The sequence below is a fragment of the Hyperoodon ampullatus genome, assembly GCF_949752795.1.
Source record: "Hyperoodon ampullatus genome assembly, chromosome: 9".
NCBI lineage: Eukaryota > Metazoa > Chordata > Mammalia > Artiodactyla > Ziphiidae > Hyperoodon > Hyperoodon ampullatus.
Genome location: NC_136922.1, coordinates 66,159,052 through 66,178,943, shown reverse-complemented (window position 1 = coordinate 66,178,943; position 19,892 = coordinate 66,159,052). Strand labels below are relative to the sequence as shown.

The following is a 19,892-nucleotide window of genomic DNA, read 5'->3' as shown; positions in this document are numbered from 1 at the left end:
GCCATAGAGATGGCAAGAAGTGGCTGAATATTTTTTAAGGCAGATGATTTCCTGATGAATTGCATGTGTGGTGTGAGAGAAAGAGAGGAGTCTAGGATGACTTCTTGTTTGTTCTAAGCAACGATAAAGATGTGCTGGCAGCAATTGAGGTGTGGAAAGCTGTGCATGAAGAAGGGCATTTTTAGACGTGTCAAGTAAGCGGTTGGCAACACAAGTCAGAACATCGTGAATTGGATTAGCCTAAAAAGTATGCTACAAGGACACGTTTTAAACTCAAGTGTTGATTGCTCGAATTTTGAGACAATGACCCAATTGTACAAAAAGCTGGGGAATTCAGAAGCATGCAATGATATTACCATGGAGGAAGAAGCTGGTCATAGATCATGTCCAGCCTTTGTTTGTATAACAGTGATCACACTGTTACTGCCCAAGAAACAGTAAGCCAAAGAAAACTGAGTTAAAAGTAACTGAGAGTTGTAAAACTTCCATTAATTATTAAAATTAGAAACAGGCAACAATTCTTAATGTTAAAATTTTTGGCAGAGTTCATCTAGAATTGAGCCAATAATTGCTGAGCCAAGGACAGAGTTGCACAGGACAGAATTGTGGTGCCTGTCTGTGTACTAAGTTGCTCTACTCTGAGGATCCTCAAGGTGTGACCCCTTGAACAGGTGCTGGTGGCTCTCAAACCCCCTTAGGGGAAAAGGACCACCTGCAACTCCAGGTTGCTCATTCTTGCGTCCTCACGCTGCAGAGGGGCTATGGGGCAGGGCAAAAGGCACTCGAAAACTTTTGCCAGGCCACTTACCCTCTCTGAGCCTTGTTATTCTCATCTGGAAAATGGGAATATTTATCTCACAAGGCTGGTATAAAGTTGAAAGTGATGATATTTGTAAACATCCTGAAGGTTTGTGCTCACCAATCACCCTTCTATCTGAATATCAGGGAGACAAACACAATTGCAGTTCATTTGATCTGTGTAAGTTCCCGAGTTGAATCGAATAAGCTAACTTTATAACTTCATAAATTTTACTTTTCTCAGGCAGAGTTTTAATGTTTTTAATCTTCAGAGATATTTGGAAGGCTCCCAGCTCTTGGGTAGAGATATATTCTGCCCTGCTCTGGATTCCAGGCATTAACTGCCAAGCTGCCCCAGTCCTGAAGCCCTGAGAAAAATCTACCCCCGACCCCTCCCCTGAATAGAAGTTCCTGAGGATTAAGCACTCTGTCTTTTCCCCCCTACCATTTGTAATGAGGTTATCTCTCCAACATCTACTTCTTTTAGTAAGAGCCCAATTTTTAGTTCAAATATCTCATCCCAGCCAGTGTGCTCTGGGGAAAGCTGAATCCCTAGGAGTGGGACATTTGACTTCAATCTGAGCTCATCAGTGATTGCATATCTTGTTCGCACTGATTAGTTCACATATGAGCATATAGCTCAAGTTAGATTGGTGAGGGGCATGTACGTGTTTGCTAAGCACTGCCGGGAAGGGTGGCTTCCTACATTTCTGAGAAAATTTCTAAAAGTCACAGTCTTTCTCTGTGCATGTGGACCAGAGTTCCCCAGGAGTCATTAGTAAGCATCCGTTGTGGGTTCACTTGTGTCCCCCTAACACCCGACAAAATGTATTTGTTGAAGTCCTAATTCCCAGTACTTCAGAATGTGAAAGTATTTGGAGATAGGGCCTTTACAAAGGTAATTAAGGTAAAATGAGGTCATATGGGTTGGACATAATCCACCTGACTAATGTCCTTATAAGAAGAGGAGACTAGGACACAGACATTCACACACTCGAAGAAAGACCATGTGAAGTGTAAAAATTGATAAACAGAAACCTCAATTAAAATAGAGTCAGGAAGCCAGAAGGGGGAGCTCTCCTGTCCTATGAAGACAGCAGAGCCCAACAGGAAGAAGAAAGACTTTCTCTTCTTTCCTGGCAAGAGCTCAGCCAATGAGAAAACGTCAGCACAACTCAGCCAATGAAAAGCCATTATCGTTTGAACTCTCAAGTCCTCCAGTAGACCCTTTGTTTCCTATAGCCCTCCCAGCTTCCCTTTCCCCTCTTTAAAAGAGTTCTCCTCTCCTTCCTGTGAGAGGACTTGCACATGGCTTGCCATCCTTGCACACCCTGAATGGCAATTCTTTACTGATCCTGAATAAACCCTTTTTTTTCTGGAGAAATAATTGGCAGTCTATTTGTTATAGGTCAACAGAAGACAAAAGAAGAAGATGGCCACCACTTCAAGGAGAGAGGCCTCAGAAGAAACCAAACTTGCCAACATCGTCATCCTGGACCTCTAGCCTCCAGATCTGTGAGAAAAAATTTCTGTTGTTTAAGCCACCCAGTCTGTGGTAATTGTTATGGCAGCCCTAGCAAATGAATACAGCATCCTACAACCAGGATGAGGGACAAGGCTGAGGGTGATGCCTTCTACCATGTCAGAGACAGGGTCCTTGGTGGCATTCCTGAATCGCTAAGCAAATCAAGCCCAAAGCTTATTCTGTCCCTGAACTTTGCATGACAAAAGCAAAATTGTCCCCCTTTTTGCTTTATAGTTTGAACTGTAACTAATAACCAAGTACACCACTGTGTCCTTAGCACCTAGAACCAAGCCTCATCATAGTAAGTGCTTAATAGTATTTGTTAAATGACTAGAGGAAGAAATGAAAGAATAAGCCACAAAAGGAATTGTAGTGTGTTGATCTGGGAAGCCCAGCGAGGTAGCAAGCAGCAGAGGAGTGGGTCAATCTTATTATTATTACTATTATTACTACATTCCATTGGACACGTTCTATGTGGACCAGGAGACAGATATTACCATTTTTAAGCAACAGAGCTAATTCATAAGGGTGACCTGTACTCATTATAACAAAAGTTGTTTAATTGGCAGACATCTGAAAATGTAAAAATTCCCCTCAATTTCTACAACTGGAAATTTCTAATTAGAAGCACAGGACTACTACAGCCAGATCACTTCTGGCCTCTTAAGATCATCCAGATAACTCCTTCATTTTAGAGATGAGAAAACGAACACTTAGTGAGGTTAAGTGCCCTTTCCAGGTCACACGGTGTGATAATGGTGGAGCAAACGGAGGGAACAAAAAAGAAACCCAATTTCTCTAAAGAAGAAAAAGTTTTCCTGGGATAAGAGTTCATTCTTTTTAGTTAAATTATTTCCATAGTGATAGGACAATACCTTCTTTTCCTGCTCAAGAGAAACTGATTTTCTTTACAAACATAGACCATCTCTTCTCAGAGTGGGAAACAATGATGGTATTGTATAGCCACTGTATGAGTAATCTAAATGAAAAGCATGCACATTTATTCAGATGTTAGCCAATCAAGCAACTTTTAGTGGAATGAGTGAGTCATATGGTAGAGAAATTTTGTAATATTAAGTAGTAAAGAATACACAAATGTCAGAAAAAAAATCCTTTAAAAAAACACTTTTAGTTCAGGAAACATACTTAAATCTTAAGCAGTGTGTTTTGTGTTCTTTTTACACTTTAGAAAAACTTTGACATTGTGGCATAAAAGGTGAAAGATGAGATAATAAGACGTTAGGTAAGTTGTAAAAAGAGAAATACTGAGAAGTTGACAGAGATAAAAAGGTACTGGATAATATAAGGAATGAATGTTTTGAAACTGCTCAAAGGAAAAGCAACTTTTAAGATACTTTAGAAACATTAAAAAGTAGAGTTAACACTGCTAATCAAAATCAAATCAATAATTAGAAAAAGCTTTAATAGTTAGAAGAATAGGACCAAGATATCTAAATGGTGAGCGAGAAGGACCATAGTTACTGACGTATGAATAGTTAGTGCTCCTGAACATAAGATAAGAATAAATGGAAGATAATCAATATTCAGACATAAATAAAATGAGCTAAGAAATTACTTTAATCTGCAGATCCAAAGAGCTTACTTGGCAAAAAGCAGAACTGATATAGTGGATCAATAAATAGATATAACCAGGTAAAAGTATGAATCCTCAAAAAAAAAAAATTAGGGGACTTCCCTGGAGGTCCAGTGGTTAAGACTCTGAGCTTCCATTGCAGGGGGTGCGGGTTTGTTCCCTGGTAAGGGAACTAAGATCCCATACCCAGCTCAGCGCAGGAAAAAAAGGAAAAGAAAATCTGGAAACAAAAGAAAAAATCTGGTAAGCTATAAAGGAAGAAATTCCAGGCTGACTTTAGACTTCTCTGTAACATGGGGTGCCAGAAGTCAGTGGAGCAACATCTATGGTGATATGAGTTGTGAATTCAAGATTTCCTCATCTATACTGCCATTGTTGTGGAGGCAAGAGAAAGTCTTTTTCATTGATGCCGGGTGCTTGAGAATCCTATCCAGGCTGAATGAGGAAAAATATTAGCACTCAAAGTACTCCAGAAAATTGGAAGCTCTATCAAAATAAAGGAACCAAGAATGGGGAAGCCAACTATTGGTGAGCATTGAAACATTCAAATATAGAAATATTTGCTGATAATTATTGCAAGCATAGTCACAAAGCAGAAGACAAATGCGATAAATATATTTTTTAAATGAGATTTTATTAAAATGCTTAGTCCCGTGCTTGGAAAACAAATGCAATAAAAATTAAATAGATGCATTTACTATTAATATCACGTAAATAAAATTTAAGCAAGCTAATAAATGAAACTAGAAGGATTGTGTGTGTGTGTGTGTGTGTGTGTGTGTGTGTGTAACATTAAGCACTCAGACCTATATTAAAGATATATTAGTCAGGAGCCTTTAGGAGCCAAATAACAAAATGTTAAAATTTATAAAATAAATATTGTTAAAAAATACTGGGAGAAAATGAGACAAAGTGTGAAACTTTTTAACAGCACTTTTAGTCACTCATGACATATCAAATAGGCAAGAAGTACATATATGGAAATAGAGAAAATCTGAAGACTGTAATTAATAAGGGCAAATTCAGAAAGATAAGCACAAAGAATACATTGAGAGACTGAATATACATATGGACAATGACCAGACTGTATATAAAAATGGAACTCTGAACCGCAACCTGAAGTAACCAGCTCAGGAAGCCAACCTACTATCTGTAGCAACCAGTCCAGAAAGCCAAACAATAACTGCTGTAGTGATCTGCCCCAAATAGGCAGCACTTGATTAATAACTGACAGCTTCCCTTATTAATAACCGACTCTGCTTACAACTTAGGACCAAACAGAGAAAGACAAATATGCAATGCTAACCAATCACATAGGATGCTGTGCTTCTGGTTAGTCTGCCTACTGCTTCCCATGCCAACAGTTTCCAATCAGGGCACACCTGCAGCCTTTCCTTTTTTTGTGTGTGTTGCAAAGCTTTCCCACTCCTCTGCCTACCTTTGAGTCCTGCCAACACAAATGATACTGACTGACTTCCTTGCTATAGTAAGCTCTAAGTAAACAACCATTGCTTTTTTTCATTTAGGTGATTTTTTTTTAACTTCCACAATTTGAATTATTATGTCCTAATTTTTAGTAAACGTTAGATATTTTTCAAAATAAATAATTACGTGTTATACCTCAAAGGTACTCTTAGTAAATTCCAAAGAGCAGGAATCCTTCTAAAAATATTCTCTGACTTCAAGGCAATAAAATTAAATGTGAATTACAAAATGTTAAAGAAAAATACAGTTACCTGGAAATTAAAGATAAAAATAACCAAAAACTACTAAATAGTTATTTAGTAGTGAAAGAGGAAATGAAAAATTCAACACTAAAATATTTGGAAAATAAAAACAATAAGAATTATCTCATAAAATTTATGAATTCAGAAAAAAATCCTTAGTCTTAAGCATTTTCATTATGAAAGGGAAGAATTACAAGTAGTCATCAAGATGGCAACATAGATCATTCCTGACTTCAGTCCCCCTCACAAGAAGACCAACTAGCAAGTGTCCATAGACAAGACATGATTGTGAAAATTCTAGAACACAGGGGTGAGGTGAAACAACCCCCTGGACCACAGAGACCAAGAAGGACCACGTTAGAAGGGTATTTGAAAAACTACACTCTGACAACATCATCCTTCCCCCAGGCAGGCACAAGGCCACACTGAGAGGGTCCTACTGGGCCTACAATTTCTCCAGTGGGGAAACAATATCCCAAAGTGAGCATCCACTTCCCCCAGTGTTGCAGGATGCTTCCTAGGATGCCCTCTCTGGTCTCAACTCACAAGAATCACTGGGAAAATCTGCAGGGCTTGACCATGTGGATCAGAAACAAGCAGAGAAGAAGGGTGGAGCTTATAGCAACCAGTGCTCAGATCTTGGCAGATGACATTTCTCTTCACACATGCACCAGAGCAAAGATCACAGATGGTGACCCCATTTGGCTAGGGAGCTTAGTTGGTATTTTTGCCTGATTTGGGTTGCAGGATATAAAATCAACATACAAAAGTCAGCTGCATTTCTATGCACTAAAAATTATCTGAAAAAGAAATAAAGGAAACAATCCCATTTTCAATAGCATCCAAAACAATAAAATACTTATTAATAAATTTAATGAAGGAGGTGAAAGATCTGCACGCAGAAAATTGTAAGATACTGATTAAAGAAATTGAAGAAGACACAAATAAATGGAAAGATACCCCCTGTTCATGGATTGGAAAATTTAATATTGTTAAAATGTCCATAATACCCAAAACAATCTACAGATTCAATGCAATCCCTGTCAAGATTTCAATGGCATTTTTCCACAGAAATAGAAAACAATTCCTAAAATTCATATCAAACCACAAAAGACCTCAAATACCCAAAGAAATTCTGAGAAAGAAGAACAAAACTGGAGGCATTACACGTGCTGATTTCAAATATACTACAAAGCTGTAATAATCAAAACAGTATGGTACTGGCATAAATATAGACACATAGACCATTGAAACAGAATTGAGAGACCAGAAATAAACCCATGCATATACAGTCAACTAATAGTTGACTGTAGGGAGCCAAGAATACTCAATGGATAAAAGATAATTTCTTCAATAAGTGTGCTGGGAAAACTGGATATTCACATGCAAAAAAATGAAACTGGACCCCCTATCTTACACTGCTCACAAAGATTAATTTGAAGTGGATTAAAGAAAAATGTAAGACCTTGAAGCCATCAAACTCCTAGAAGAATACATAGGGAAAAACTCCTCGATATTGTTCTTGGTGATGATTTTATGGATATGACACCCAAAGCATAGGTAACAAAAGCAAAATAACCGGGCAGGAATATGTCAAACTAAAATGCTTATGCATAAAAAAAGAAATGATCAACAAAATGAAAAGGCAACATATGGAATGGGAAAAAATATTTGCAAACAATATATCTGATAAGGGGTTAATATCCAAAATATATAAGAAACTCATACAACTCAATAGCCAAAATAGAAATAATCCATTTAAATTATGGGCACAGAACATAAATAGACATTTTTCCAAAGAAAATATTCAAATGGCCAACAGGTACAAGAAAAGATACTCAACATCACTAATCACCAGGGAAACGCAAATCAAAACCACAAAGAGTTATCACCACAAATGTTAGAATGGCTATTATCAGAAAGACAAGAGGTAAGTGTTGGTGAGGATGTGGAGAAAAGGGGACTTTTGTACATTTTTTGTGGGAATGTAAATTTGTGTATCCACTATGGAAAACAGTATGGAGTTTCCTTAAGAAATTAAAAACTCCTATATGATCCAGCAATTTCACTCCTGTGTATATATATCCAAAGGAAATAAAATCTCTATCTTCAAAGTATCTGCACCTCCATGTTTATGGCAGCATTATATACAATAACCAAAACATGGAAACAACCTAAGTTTTCATCAGTGGATGAATGGATAAAGAATACATGGTATAAGGCTTCTCTGGTGGCACAGTGGTTAAGAATCTGTCTGCCAATGCAGGGAACACAGGTTCGGGCCCTGGTCCAGGAAGATCCCACATGCCACGGAGCAACTAAACCCGAGCGCCACAGCTACTGAAGCCTGCGCGCCTAGAGCCCATGTTCCACAACAAGAGAAGCCACCTCTGTGAGAATCCTGCGCACTGCAACAAAGAGTAGCCCCCGCTCGCTGCAACTAGAGAAAGACCACACGTAGCAACAAAGATCCAACACAAGCAAAAATAAATAAATAAAATAAACAAATTTATTTAAAAAAAGAATACATGGTACACATACAAAATGGAATATTATTCAACCATAAAAAGAAAGAGATCATCCCATTTGTGACAACATAAATGAATCTTGAGGGCATTATGAAATGTCAGAGAAAGACAAATGCTATATGTGGAATCTGAAAAAAAAAAAAAAAAAGAACTCATAGAAACAGAGGACAGATTGGTGGTTGCCAGAGGTGGGGATTGGGGGAAATGGGTGAAGATGATCGAAGGGAACAAATTTCTAGTTATGAGAAGAATAAGTTCTGGGGATGTAATGTACAACATGGTGACCGTCATTAACAATACTGTATTGTATATTTGAAAGTTGCTTAGAGGGCTTCCCTGGTGGCGCAGTGGTTGAGGGTCTGCCTGCCGATGCAGGGGACACGGGTTCGTGCCCTGGTCCGGGAGGATCCCACATGCCGTGGAGCGGCTGGACCCGTGAGCCATGGCCGCTGAGCCTGTGCGTCCGGAGCCTGTGCTCCGCAGGGGGAGAGGCCACAACAGTGAGAGGCCCACGTACCGCAAACAAACAAACAAACAAATAAATAAATAAGAGCAGAGGAGGAACTGAAGGTCAAATACAAAGTTGATAGACTTAGTAAGCAAAAAAAAAAAAAAAGCATAAAAAAAAAAAAAGAAAGTTGCTTAGAGAGTAGATTTTAAAAGTTCTTAACATACTCCCCTCCCCCACCAAACACAAATTGTAACTATGTGAGGTGATGGATGCTAACTGAACTTATTGCAATAGGTACATACAGCATATCATTACTTTGTACATATTAAGCTTATACATAGTCTATGTCAACTTTATCTCAATAAAGCTGAAAAAATATTTAAAAAATGAATGAGCAGAATTAAAATAAATAAATGAACTAAGTATGCCATTCAAAACCCCAGGGAAAAAGTGAGTGAAATTAGCATTGGAAGTGGTAGTGAACTCCATGGATGGCCTTAAATACCTCAGTCTTTCTGGTCTCACCTCCCTGCCTGAACCTCTTAATTTTCTCTGCTGTCAGATAATTAACAGGAAGGCATTGAGGGTGGCACATACCTTCGTTTATTAGTAAATTGCTCTCCAGAAAGTGCTTTGAGGCAAAGCTAATTTCCACCAATGTGAGAAGATTTGGGCCTATCAGAAGAAGGACGTTATTTGAATATGTGCCAAAAAATATATATTTTCAGTCTTTCCTTGGTTGAACACTCAATGGGAGTTACTCTCATTAGGTCCCCTTCTTTATGGCATTTGAATAAAACAGACAAGTCAGTCCTGAAGATGATAAATGACTAATAAATTTTAATTAGCACTTTAGCTCATAAAATATAAACAGTCATTAAATTCATCCAATAGATTGTTAAAATGGAAGTGCTAGCTCTATTCACAATAGCCCGGAGCTGGAAACAACCTAAGTGTCCATCATCGGATGAATGGATAAAGAAGATGTGGCACATATATACAATGGAATATTACTCAGCCATAAAAAGAAACGAAACTGAGCTATTTGTAATGAGGTGGATAGACCTAGAGTCTGTCATACAGAGTGAAGTAAGTCAGAAAGAGAAAGACAAATACCGTATGCTAACACATATATATGGAATTAAAAAAAAAAAAATGTCATGAAGAACCTAGGGGTAAAACGGGAATAAAGACACAGACCTACTTGAGAATGGACTTGAGGATATGGGGAAGGGGAAGGGTAAGCTGTGACAAAGGGAAAGAGAGGCATGGACATATATACACTACCAAACGTAAGGTAGATAGATAGTGGGAAGCAGCCGCAGAGCACAGGGAGATCAGCTCGGTGCTTTGTGACCGCCTGGAGGGGTGGGATGGGGAGGGTGGGAGGGAGGGAGATGCATGAGGGAGGGGATGTGGGAACAGATGTATATGTATGACTGATTCACTTTGTTATAAAGCAGAAACTAATAAAAAAAAAAAATAATAAAATAAATAAAAAAAAAATAAAAAATAAAAAAAAAATAAAAATGGAAGTGCTAAAAATGGCAGTATATGCCAAAATAGCAGCTTTAAGAACTTCTGGTTTCCTTCTGTTCTCAAGACTAAACCTACAGTCAAAATTCCTAATGGAAGATATAGAGAACAATTAGGTAAGATTTTTTGAAGGGAACAGAAATGTGGAGAAGAGGGAAGTGAATTAAAATATACAGATGCAAAATAAAAACAATTCTTCAAATGTCTTGTAAATGATGTGATCTTTGTTTTCACAAATACGAGTGCTGCTATAGTTACTGTGGGGGAAAGAAAGGCCAAATTAGGTGTGGCTTCTTCTCTGATACACTAGCTAGGGTGGAAGAAAATGCTCCTTTTTAAAATAAGCAAATTAGACTTGAGTAGGTACAGATAGAACATTTATAGGTGAACAAAGAGAATCCGTGTCCTCAAGGAACTGGTCATGATTCTATAACTATTGCAAGCCAATAGGGCTTTTGTTTTCAGGGTCCTTTTTAAATAAGACTCAGTGTGGATCTGTGTTGGTAGCCTCTAGAGCATTTGTCCCATGACATTCTTCATCATCTTTTAATCCTGGGTGACCTAACAGGAAATTGGCCAGTTTGAAGCTCACAAAAGTGTCTTCTTTTGATGCACTAAGTTCATGTCTATAAATTTTCTTAAATAAATAATAAAGAATGCTCACAAGATTTAATTGTGAGAATATTAATTGCAGAATTGCTAATAATAGCCAAAAACTGGGTGGGGGGGAGGTTATATGAATAGTCAACAATAGGAGTTTATCTACTTAATGGGGCAGTCATCCAATGGGTCACTGCAGTGTTTGGACAACATGCGAAGTGCTGGCCTTCCAAGACATGAGGTCTGAAGAAGAAAGCATGGCACTCTGGAGGAAGCACCTTCAAATCAGTCCAATGGGTAGTCAAACAGAGATTCATTGTCTAAACTTCTCAGTTCTCAATGGAAACTGAAATACGGAAGACAAGCTATACCAGAGACTGCTACTTATCTCTGTTCTCTCATTCTTCCTTAGGAAAAGAAGCTTGATTTTATTCTGGCCAATGGGTTAAAAATGAACAAACAAAAACATTTACCAGCTTTTCTTCAGTTAGAGATAACAAATGAGATGCAAGCAAAAATTAATGGGTGGGAGTTCTAGGAATGCCAGTTAAGAGGACACATAGCTGGCATGAGCTCCTCTTGTCCTCCTCTCGTCCTTTCTGTTAGACTAGAATCTGGGGATGATGGCAGGAGTTCTAGCAGCCACCCTGAACCAAGAGCCGTCCATACCATGAGGTGACCTTGAGTGTGTAAGTCCTTTAATAGAGTAAAAATATATATACAGGAGCCTGAGACCCCAGGGATAAGAAAATAAAATATGAGCCCTGGCCCGTCTACCTCCAGAATTCTTTACATAGATGAAAATAAAGCCTTGTAAACTTAAGCCACCATTATCTGGATTTTATAGATGTGCAGATGAATCTAACTCCAATTGATTCACCTACTAAATGGAAATCAAAATGTTCCTTAGGGCTTCCCTGGTGGCGCAGTGGTTGAGAGTCCGCCTGCCAATGCAGGGAATACGGGTTCGTGCCCCGGTCCGGGAAGATCCCACCTGCCGCGGAGCGGCTGGGCCCGTGAGCCATGGCCGCTGAGCCTGCGCGTCCGGAGCCTGTGCTCCGCAATGGGAGAGGTCACAACAGTGAGAGGCCCGCGTACCAAAAAAAAAAAAAAAAAAAAATGTTCCTTAAAGACTCACTCAAGGATACCGGCCTGTAAGTAGGAAGCTGCTCTTAAGAGGTGAGTCATGATGGAAAATATTATTTTATGAAGGGCATTAATATTGCCTTACCCAGTAATAACTGTTAACTCTATTTTTCTCTATCAGAAGAGCCAAGAATAATGTCTCTGAATTTAATTTTCCAAATATGTGTGTCACTGATGATGTCAGTTGAATCTGATGATTCAAGAATATGTTTATGTGAAAAAATTTGGTCATCCTATAAAACAACATTGGAGAGTCAAAAACACAACTGGTTGTAGCTGAAAGTTTTAAAAATATATAATATTCAATTTTAATATATTTGCTTTGCTATAATGCAATCTCCCTCTGTTGCCAGAAACATTTGACAAAGTCTTTTAAAAATAGAAAGTTATGTTTCTGTGGATGATTTTAAAGAATATATATAAAAAAAAAAAGACTAGGGAAGGTGAGATGCCTGTAGAAGAGAGCAAAGGTTCAGCAGAGTTAGCAAGTAAGAACCAGAAGTGATGACTAAAAATACAAAGTCCAGAAAATTTGAAGAAATCTTGGGGAGGCCGTTAGCATAGGATAGGGGACTCAAATCAAATTTATATAAATCTGAAAGAATAGGATCCTTCAGCTGATACCAGAGTAACCTTTTTATACATACTAAAGATTCAGATATGTATTCTCAAATCCCTTACTACAGGATCTGAGATCATGATGAAATGTGTATGAAGGAAATTTTAACACCTTAAATAAGAAGTTAGCCTAATCTCAGACTCTAGGCAAACTTTCTCTCTCCAAGAATTCTTCAGTTGAAATGCTCCTGATCTGACCCCTTGAGTTTTTCCAGAGGGAATTAACACATTAATTTATCTAGACTATCTAGAACATTCATGAGAAATTAAGCCCAGGTTAACACAGCAGACTATGGATTTGACTAGAACATGCAACTCTTCTTTTTGACAATAGATGGTGAAATTTCAGTTGTTCATTTATTATTATTCTTGACAGTACTTTAAATTCTAAACTGATATCCTTACCACCTCTAAATTCTTACACTCTAGAAGAACACATAGTTTTGTAGAATGTGGGTTACAACACTGTAATTGAAAAAATATGGTGAAAGAAAGTTATTATACCCTCATCCAAGAATTTTGCATTTACTCGGTAATCCTAATTACCCTTTACTCTATTTTCTGGGATATATTCTTTAAGCTCATAAGACGGTATGATATGGTACTATCACCTTAGTGAACCATGGAGGCTGCTGTGTATAGGGAAAGTAGAACCCTTTAGAACGCTTTGGTAGCACTGATAATGATATTTTCAAGTTTGTTGTATAAGGAGTTATTTTTATAATGGAATCTTATAAATATTTAAATATGTTAAATTTGCTGGAAGAAAAATTCAGATTTGAGTTTTATATCCCTATAGAAATTCCTCCCAAATTTGCAGTTGCATTTTGGACTGATAATACACCAATTCTATTGGTAAAATAATTGAAAGTGAGGATCCATTGGAATTCTGCACACACTGAAGTTATGTACCTGTGATGGCCAGCTGAGTCACAAAGAAGGTCATTCTCGACTTCCTCTTCCTTCTCAGTGTAGAGAACAGCACGATGGCATTTCCAACAATGGTGAAAACAAAGAAGACCCACAGAGTTATCAACTGCTCAGTCTGTGAGAAACAAAGCACACAAAACTGGTGTATCAGTGAGGACCAGGGTACTTTACAGAATGCAAGGCTCAGGCTTTGGTGTTGAAATGTCTTCCTCCTGGTCTCCTACCCCCACCTGTCAAAGCTCTACTCTCAAGAGAACAAAGACACAGTGGTCCTTATTTACACTGGCAGCAGTGTAAATTGATGCAACCTTTAAAAAGATCCATTTGGAAATATATGTCAAGAGAAAAATGTATACACAGTATTCTTGCCAAACAATTTTAAGCCTATGTGAAAGAATTCTAAGTTTGAAAAAGAACATTACAATCACAAAGATGTGCATATTTACTGTAAGAAGAAATTGGAAATTGTTGAAAGATAATAGGATAGTTAAGTAAATAAAGCACTTCAATTCAGTGAACTATTATGTAGCTATTAACAACGACAGACATGAAGATTATGTGGCAACATTAAAAATGCTTATAATGGTAAATGGAAAAACATAATAAAATTGTATGTTGGGTGTGATTACAACTCTGCAAAATTATACATGCAGGGAAAAGACTGAAGTATACTAAGAGTGGTTATTTTAGGGTAGTGTGATTATGGGTTATCTTACTATTTCTCCTTTGACAGAATTATATAATATAGTAATATTAAACTTCCACCGAAGAGTGTATAATTAGTAAAGATGAAAAAAGCAGGAATGCTACTCATTTAAAATGTCAAGTTCTTCATAAAAAGTTTTCCACTCTTCCTTCAAATGGAACTTGCCATCTACCTAAAGTCCATAGCCCAGAATAAGCAGAAACCCAGGGCAACAGGATGGGTTGGACATAAGGACGGGGTGGGCTGAGATGTGGGTGAGGAACAGGGAGCCAAGGGGATCCAGAGGGAAGTCGGAGATCAGAAGCCAAGAGACTTCAGCCCAAAAGGTCTGGGCAGAGTCCTGGTAAGAATGCACACATCTAAGACTGGGATGAGAAGTGCTTCTCCTGTTTGGAGAAGACGGTAAGAAGAGCCTGAAGAAATCCCTTGAGATGGTAAAATTGTATGTGTCAACCTGGCCAGGCTAGAGGACCCAGCTGTTTGGTCAAACCCTAGTGTAAGGTGGTTGTTGTGAAGGTATTTTATAGATGTGATCAACATCTACAATCACTCGACTTTAAATAAAGGCAGATTACCCTCCCTAATAGGGGTGGACTTCAACCAATGAGTTGAAAGCTTTGAGAGCAAAAGCCGGGGTTTCTCAGAGAAGAAGGAATGTTTACTCAAGAATTCCTTGTGTACCATAGAAATCAAGCCTAAATTTCCAGCCTGCTCTATCCTTTAAGGATTTCAGACTCACCAGTCCCCACAATCACGTGAACAAATTCCTTAAAATAAGTCTCTCTCTCTCAATAAAATATATTATCTATCTATCTATCATCTATCTATCTATCTATCATCTATCTTCCTATTGGTTCTGTTTTCTGTGGAGAACCCTGACTGACACACTCCCTGAGAATCTGAGGCATCACGGCAGCCCTTTTTATATACTAAATTAATTTTAAATTATACAATAACAGCCAGATAAATTCTTCTATAATAATTCAGATAAAGCTCAAATCCCCTTTGTCCACCACTTTCCATCTTGATCAACTCCCGTCTCGCAGAAGGTAAATATCCTTTTGATTACACTGTATATCCTTCCTATCCTTTGAAAAATACTTCATAAGCATGCACACACACACACATCCATAGCAAATAAATATCAAGCTGATATTAAAGTTCTCCATCTCACATTTACAGATGGGTCCTGAGGCCCTGGTGGAGGTCAGGGCCTTGGAGCCACAGAACGGTAGAAGTTAGGGAGGATGGGCCTTGTGGTGGTGCCGGTGGATGGGTGGGTGCACAACTGGAGTGGGAGGACCACAGGGTGGATGACCTCTGCTGCTTTGAAGGGCACAGGTGGCAGATACTTCACCTCCAGCATGCTTACATCATCTCCCATTTGGAGAGCAGAGTCTTTTTGCTCATTGCCAGGCCTCCTGCTTTTTCTCTGGTCCTTTTTTAACCAGAAGGGTCACATTTTTCTGGATGATTCAATCCTCTAGCAGCCTACATATGGGTGGCACTGAGAAAGCATCAGGAATGGAAACTAATTATTTTGAAAAGGGTTATTCTGAGTGGAGAGAGGGAAAGAGTTTTTGTAGGAGAATTCTATTCTTTGAGATGGATGGACAACTGTGCTGTCAGGAGAAAATCCAGCAGGGGAAGCCTTGATGTACCAGACTGATGTTCTCCATTCAGGATCTGTGTGTAGGTGGTGGGACATAAATAAGTGGTTTGAACTTGGAGGACCTACTTTGTAAAACTGTAGAGCAACTTGGGGACCAATGCAAGAAAATAGGTGGCTTGGAAATCTCTCTTAGCAGAAGGTCTCACGGACCCTATGATACTGATAGATGATACAGGGGATACATACGGCATCTATGTCCCCAATATGGTCATAATGTAGTGTGCTGCCAGGGAAGATGATGGCACCCTGGGGGTGTTCGTGGTTCAGAAAAGATCAAGGAGCCCTTGGAGCAGGTGATGTGACAGGTAGGGGCCTGTGAAGTCCTTTCCAGCCCTGCTGAGAATGCAAATGAGGGATTTTCCACGAATTTCTCCTATTTCTCTTAGGAAATCTTTTTCATCTGGAGAAGCGTTTTGATGCCTTAAAGTAACTTCTTGTTTTGAATTGCAAAGCACTGTATCACAGTCAGCAAATTTTCTCTGCTTGGGTAGTGGTGGAGGGTAGTTTATTTCCACAGTTGTCCAGTACTACGTTGATCTCTGTTGAACTCCTTCAGCCTCAGATGAAGAAGGAAGGGAAAAGTTAGAATGTTTGTGATGTCCCTTTGTCAGATCAGAAATCCAGCTCTCCATGGTGAATGGGGAGAGAGCAGTGTCGGGAAGCAGACAAAGGAGGAGGCCTGGCACTCTGCAGGGGATGGTAGAGTGGCGGGAAGGCAGGGGATACAGACTGTTTTCCTCACTGAGTCGCTTATCTTCACCAACACCATCCCCAGGCCTGCCCAGCTCCCGCATCCCTTTAGCTGGGAGAAAGCAGCTGGCGTGTGCGGCATTCAGCGAACTTCCCACAGAAATCTGCCCCAGACTCAGCCTCTGAGCTGAGCCTTCCTGTGGTGGGATTCCCTGGGGGCCTCCCCTCCCCCCCGATTCTCCAGGGTGACTTTTACTGCACGGGAGAGAGAGAGAGAGAGTGAATGAGTCTGCTGCCCTGTGCTCGGGCGTCTTACCTCCTCTACACCTTATAGAGATAACCTCCAATTTTCCAGCAGGTGGGCAACAACCTTCCCTATTTTCTACTTCTGATACTGAATTTTTTCCAACTAAAATTACACTCTGAAGCCCTTTTGGCTGAGAATTAGAAAGAGTAGGAGAGTTAATCAAGTGAAGCCAGGGTAATTGTGAACTAGAAGTCAATGCCTTTTCTAGAATACACCTCTCTTCATGCATCCCTTTCCTGACATAACTAGCGCCTTTGGTAAGCACAGTTAGGCCACAGTTCCAGAAACGCAACACTGAACTGGGTAAATGATTTGCTTTTCACAAAGTGTGTTGGTGATTATGCTGCTGGCACCAAGAGTCAGATTTCCAGAAATCAAGTTTCTCCAATGGAGGAGCCCCCTGGCCTCCCAGTGGGCATGGAACAGCTGCTTTCTTCATCTTTGGACTGCATGATCCCGACCCAGGCATCCAATCTCTTCAAAGTAGGCTTGGGGATCAGAACCGCTCTGCTGCGAGCACAGAGTGACAAACACTGCAAAGCAAATTATCCCGGTTAGATGTATCAGTGAATAGGAGGTCAAGCCTCAGGAGGGCTGGAGCAGTCAGTGCTGGCTCGGCTGAGCCTTTTCTTAGGAGCTTGCAGTAACTGTGCTTTGGGCTGGCTGTCCCAGGGTGCTCTGTGAACAGGTCAGGGTCTGTTCTCCTTGGGATTAGATGATGTGTATGGAGCAGGTTGAACAAATCCTGTGAAATCAGGTCCACTCCTTCTGCTTTGGAGTTTTCTATTGAAAGACAATCTCAACCTTAAGTCACTGGCTCCAGGAAATTTCCAGATGAGAGAAGCTCCCTACTGTTGCTTTCCAAGAGCCATGTTTATTTATTTGTTAATTCATTCAGTATCAGTGAATTGTCTCTAGTATAAAGTGTTGGCACTACAAAGGAGACTAAAACATGTAGATTGTATAAATTATACCCAGCCAAAATTAAATCCTGTTTCATCAAGTTGTACAAAGGTCATTAAGTATGAAAACAATTACATAGTTGTAGGATCATTTATTCATAGTATACTTAAACCCATGCTTGCACATACACCTAAACACACACGCATCCCAGCGTAATACGAGGATTTGGAGAATTATGAAAATAGGAATTGGGGAAACAAGTTTAGAGGCATTTGAGCATCACAGTCAAGTAAGCCATTTAGTAGGAAAGTGAGTAGGCATTCAAACCAGCCTGATTTGGAATCAGATTCTTTACTACTTGCTAGATGTGTGACACATCAGTAAGTGATAACCTCTCTGAGCCTGTTTTCTCATTTGTAAAATGAAAGCAAAAATAAAATCTGTCTCAGGATACTTGTGATGGATAGATATGATGACAAAAATGGAGATTTCTAGCTCAGTGACTGATGCACAGTACACACAAAATAAAAATTGGTTTATCTCTTAGTTTCATGGACTACATTCAGGTTTGAGCAGTGATTTATAAATAACTCACTACTTTTTAAGAATGATGCTTGAATTTACCCTCTTTGTCCTATTTTCAGTTCCAGTCTGCTGAAATTTCACTTGAGCCTAACAGGCCTTCCACCTGCACCTCTTCCCCACAGGTACGGATGGTATACCAACACCATTCTCAGAACCAGTATTTAAGAATATAGTTGGGGATTAAATGCCCCCTAGTGGTCATGTGAGGCAAAAATTCAAGCCAGATGCTCAATAGTGAGTAGAGGGAATAGGTGAATTTGGAATTTTTCAGTGACTAGAGACTGTTTTAAACTCAGTTAAATAGTTGTGGGATTATGACTAATTGGTTTTTAACCTCAAGTTACTGAGGTCACGCAGTGACCCCAACTTCCTGCAGATCAGAAACTTACAACCTTGGTTTGAGAGGGATGAATTGCAGTGTTCTCTTGACGATGCTGATGCTGCCATGGGGCTGATACCTGGGATTTGACTCCATGGGATATGCTTCCAGAGCCAAAAAGATTTCCATGAGGCCAGGCATTGAGTCTGAGTCACCATTTTGGGCTGGCATTTTATCTTCCCCATAGAAAGTGATTAATAAATATCTGATGGATGAATATATGGTTGATGACAAGGACAAGGGTACTACTTATAAGTATCATAAGAGGTTACTTGAAATGAAAATTATCTCAGGAAATACAGGACATTTAGCTGTATGACTTGTTGAAACTAGATATGTCAGATTTGTCTGGAGAAGAAGACATGATTTATTCAAATCCAAGGAATGATAATCCTCTTTTCCTTTGCAGTCCTGGAAACTGAAAACAAACAAAACAAAACAAAAACAAACAAAAAAACTCTAAGGTATCTTTAACAATCACAGAAAGAATAGGAACTAACATTATTTGAGTGAATCACATTTTAATCTAGCACCTGACTGACTTAGTTTGTAATGTATAATAGGTACTCAGTAAATAGGTACTCATTGGTCAGGCTGCCAATCGTCACAGCCTGACTGATGAGATGACACGGTCCTCAAACTTATAGGTAAGGAAGTAGGGCTCAGAGAAGTTTGAACATGGCTTTGCTTGACTGAAAGTCCATGCCCTGCTTACTGTAGTGGCTTTCTGCTTGAATTTTAGGCCAGAGACAGTGAAGCTGCCTCATTTCTTTTCAATTTTCAAGTGGGAAACAGATCTTCATTTTCCTTCTGACCCAAACTTGTCTGAAGCTGAGTTTCTGGAGCTGAGTCGGTTTCATGACTGTCTTCCCCAGGACTGAGAGTAAGGTCAGTGCTCAGTATGTGTTTGGATGGATGGACTCTGGAGTAATGTGTGGCTTCCACACAACATAAGTTGTAGATATCACACAAGATGCAGCTGCATCTTCTGCCCCAGGGATCACAGGGATTTACATTTTCATGTTTCATTTTATGGTTCTTGTTATTTCTGTGATGTTGAAGATGAATATCTCAAGCACAGGAAGGAGAGAATACATCATACTTCCCAAGAGAGGAAATGAAGTCTCAGAAGGTTATGATTCAGCCTCAGTTCTCAGCCAGCAGTCCAAGAAGCTCTGCTGTCCTGTCACTGAGACC

General features: G+C 39.3%; 1 protein-coding gene across 1 annotated transcript in view; it reads right to left on the bottom strand.

The window, feature by feature from the left end:
• NPSR1 (neuropeptide S receptor 1) overlaps positions 1–16,663 on the bottom strand; it is a gene marked incomplete at both ends in the record, with an annotated part of 109,414 nt that extends 92,751 nt beyond the window's left edge. The window contains 2 exons of the mRNA XM_079711836.1: positions 13,436–13,568; positions 16,574–16,663. Of these exons, the coding sequence (XP_079567962.1) occupies positions 13,436–13,568; positions 16,574–16,663 (223 nt within the window). The remainder of the gene's footprint in view (positions 1–13,435; positions 13,569–16,573) is intronic.
• Between the last annotated feature and the right edge of the window lie 3,229 nt (positions 16,664–19,892).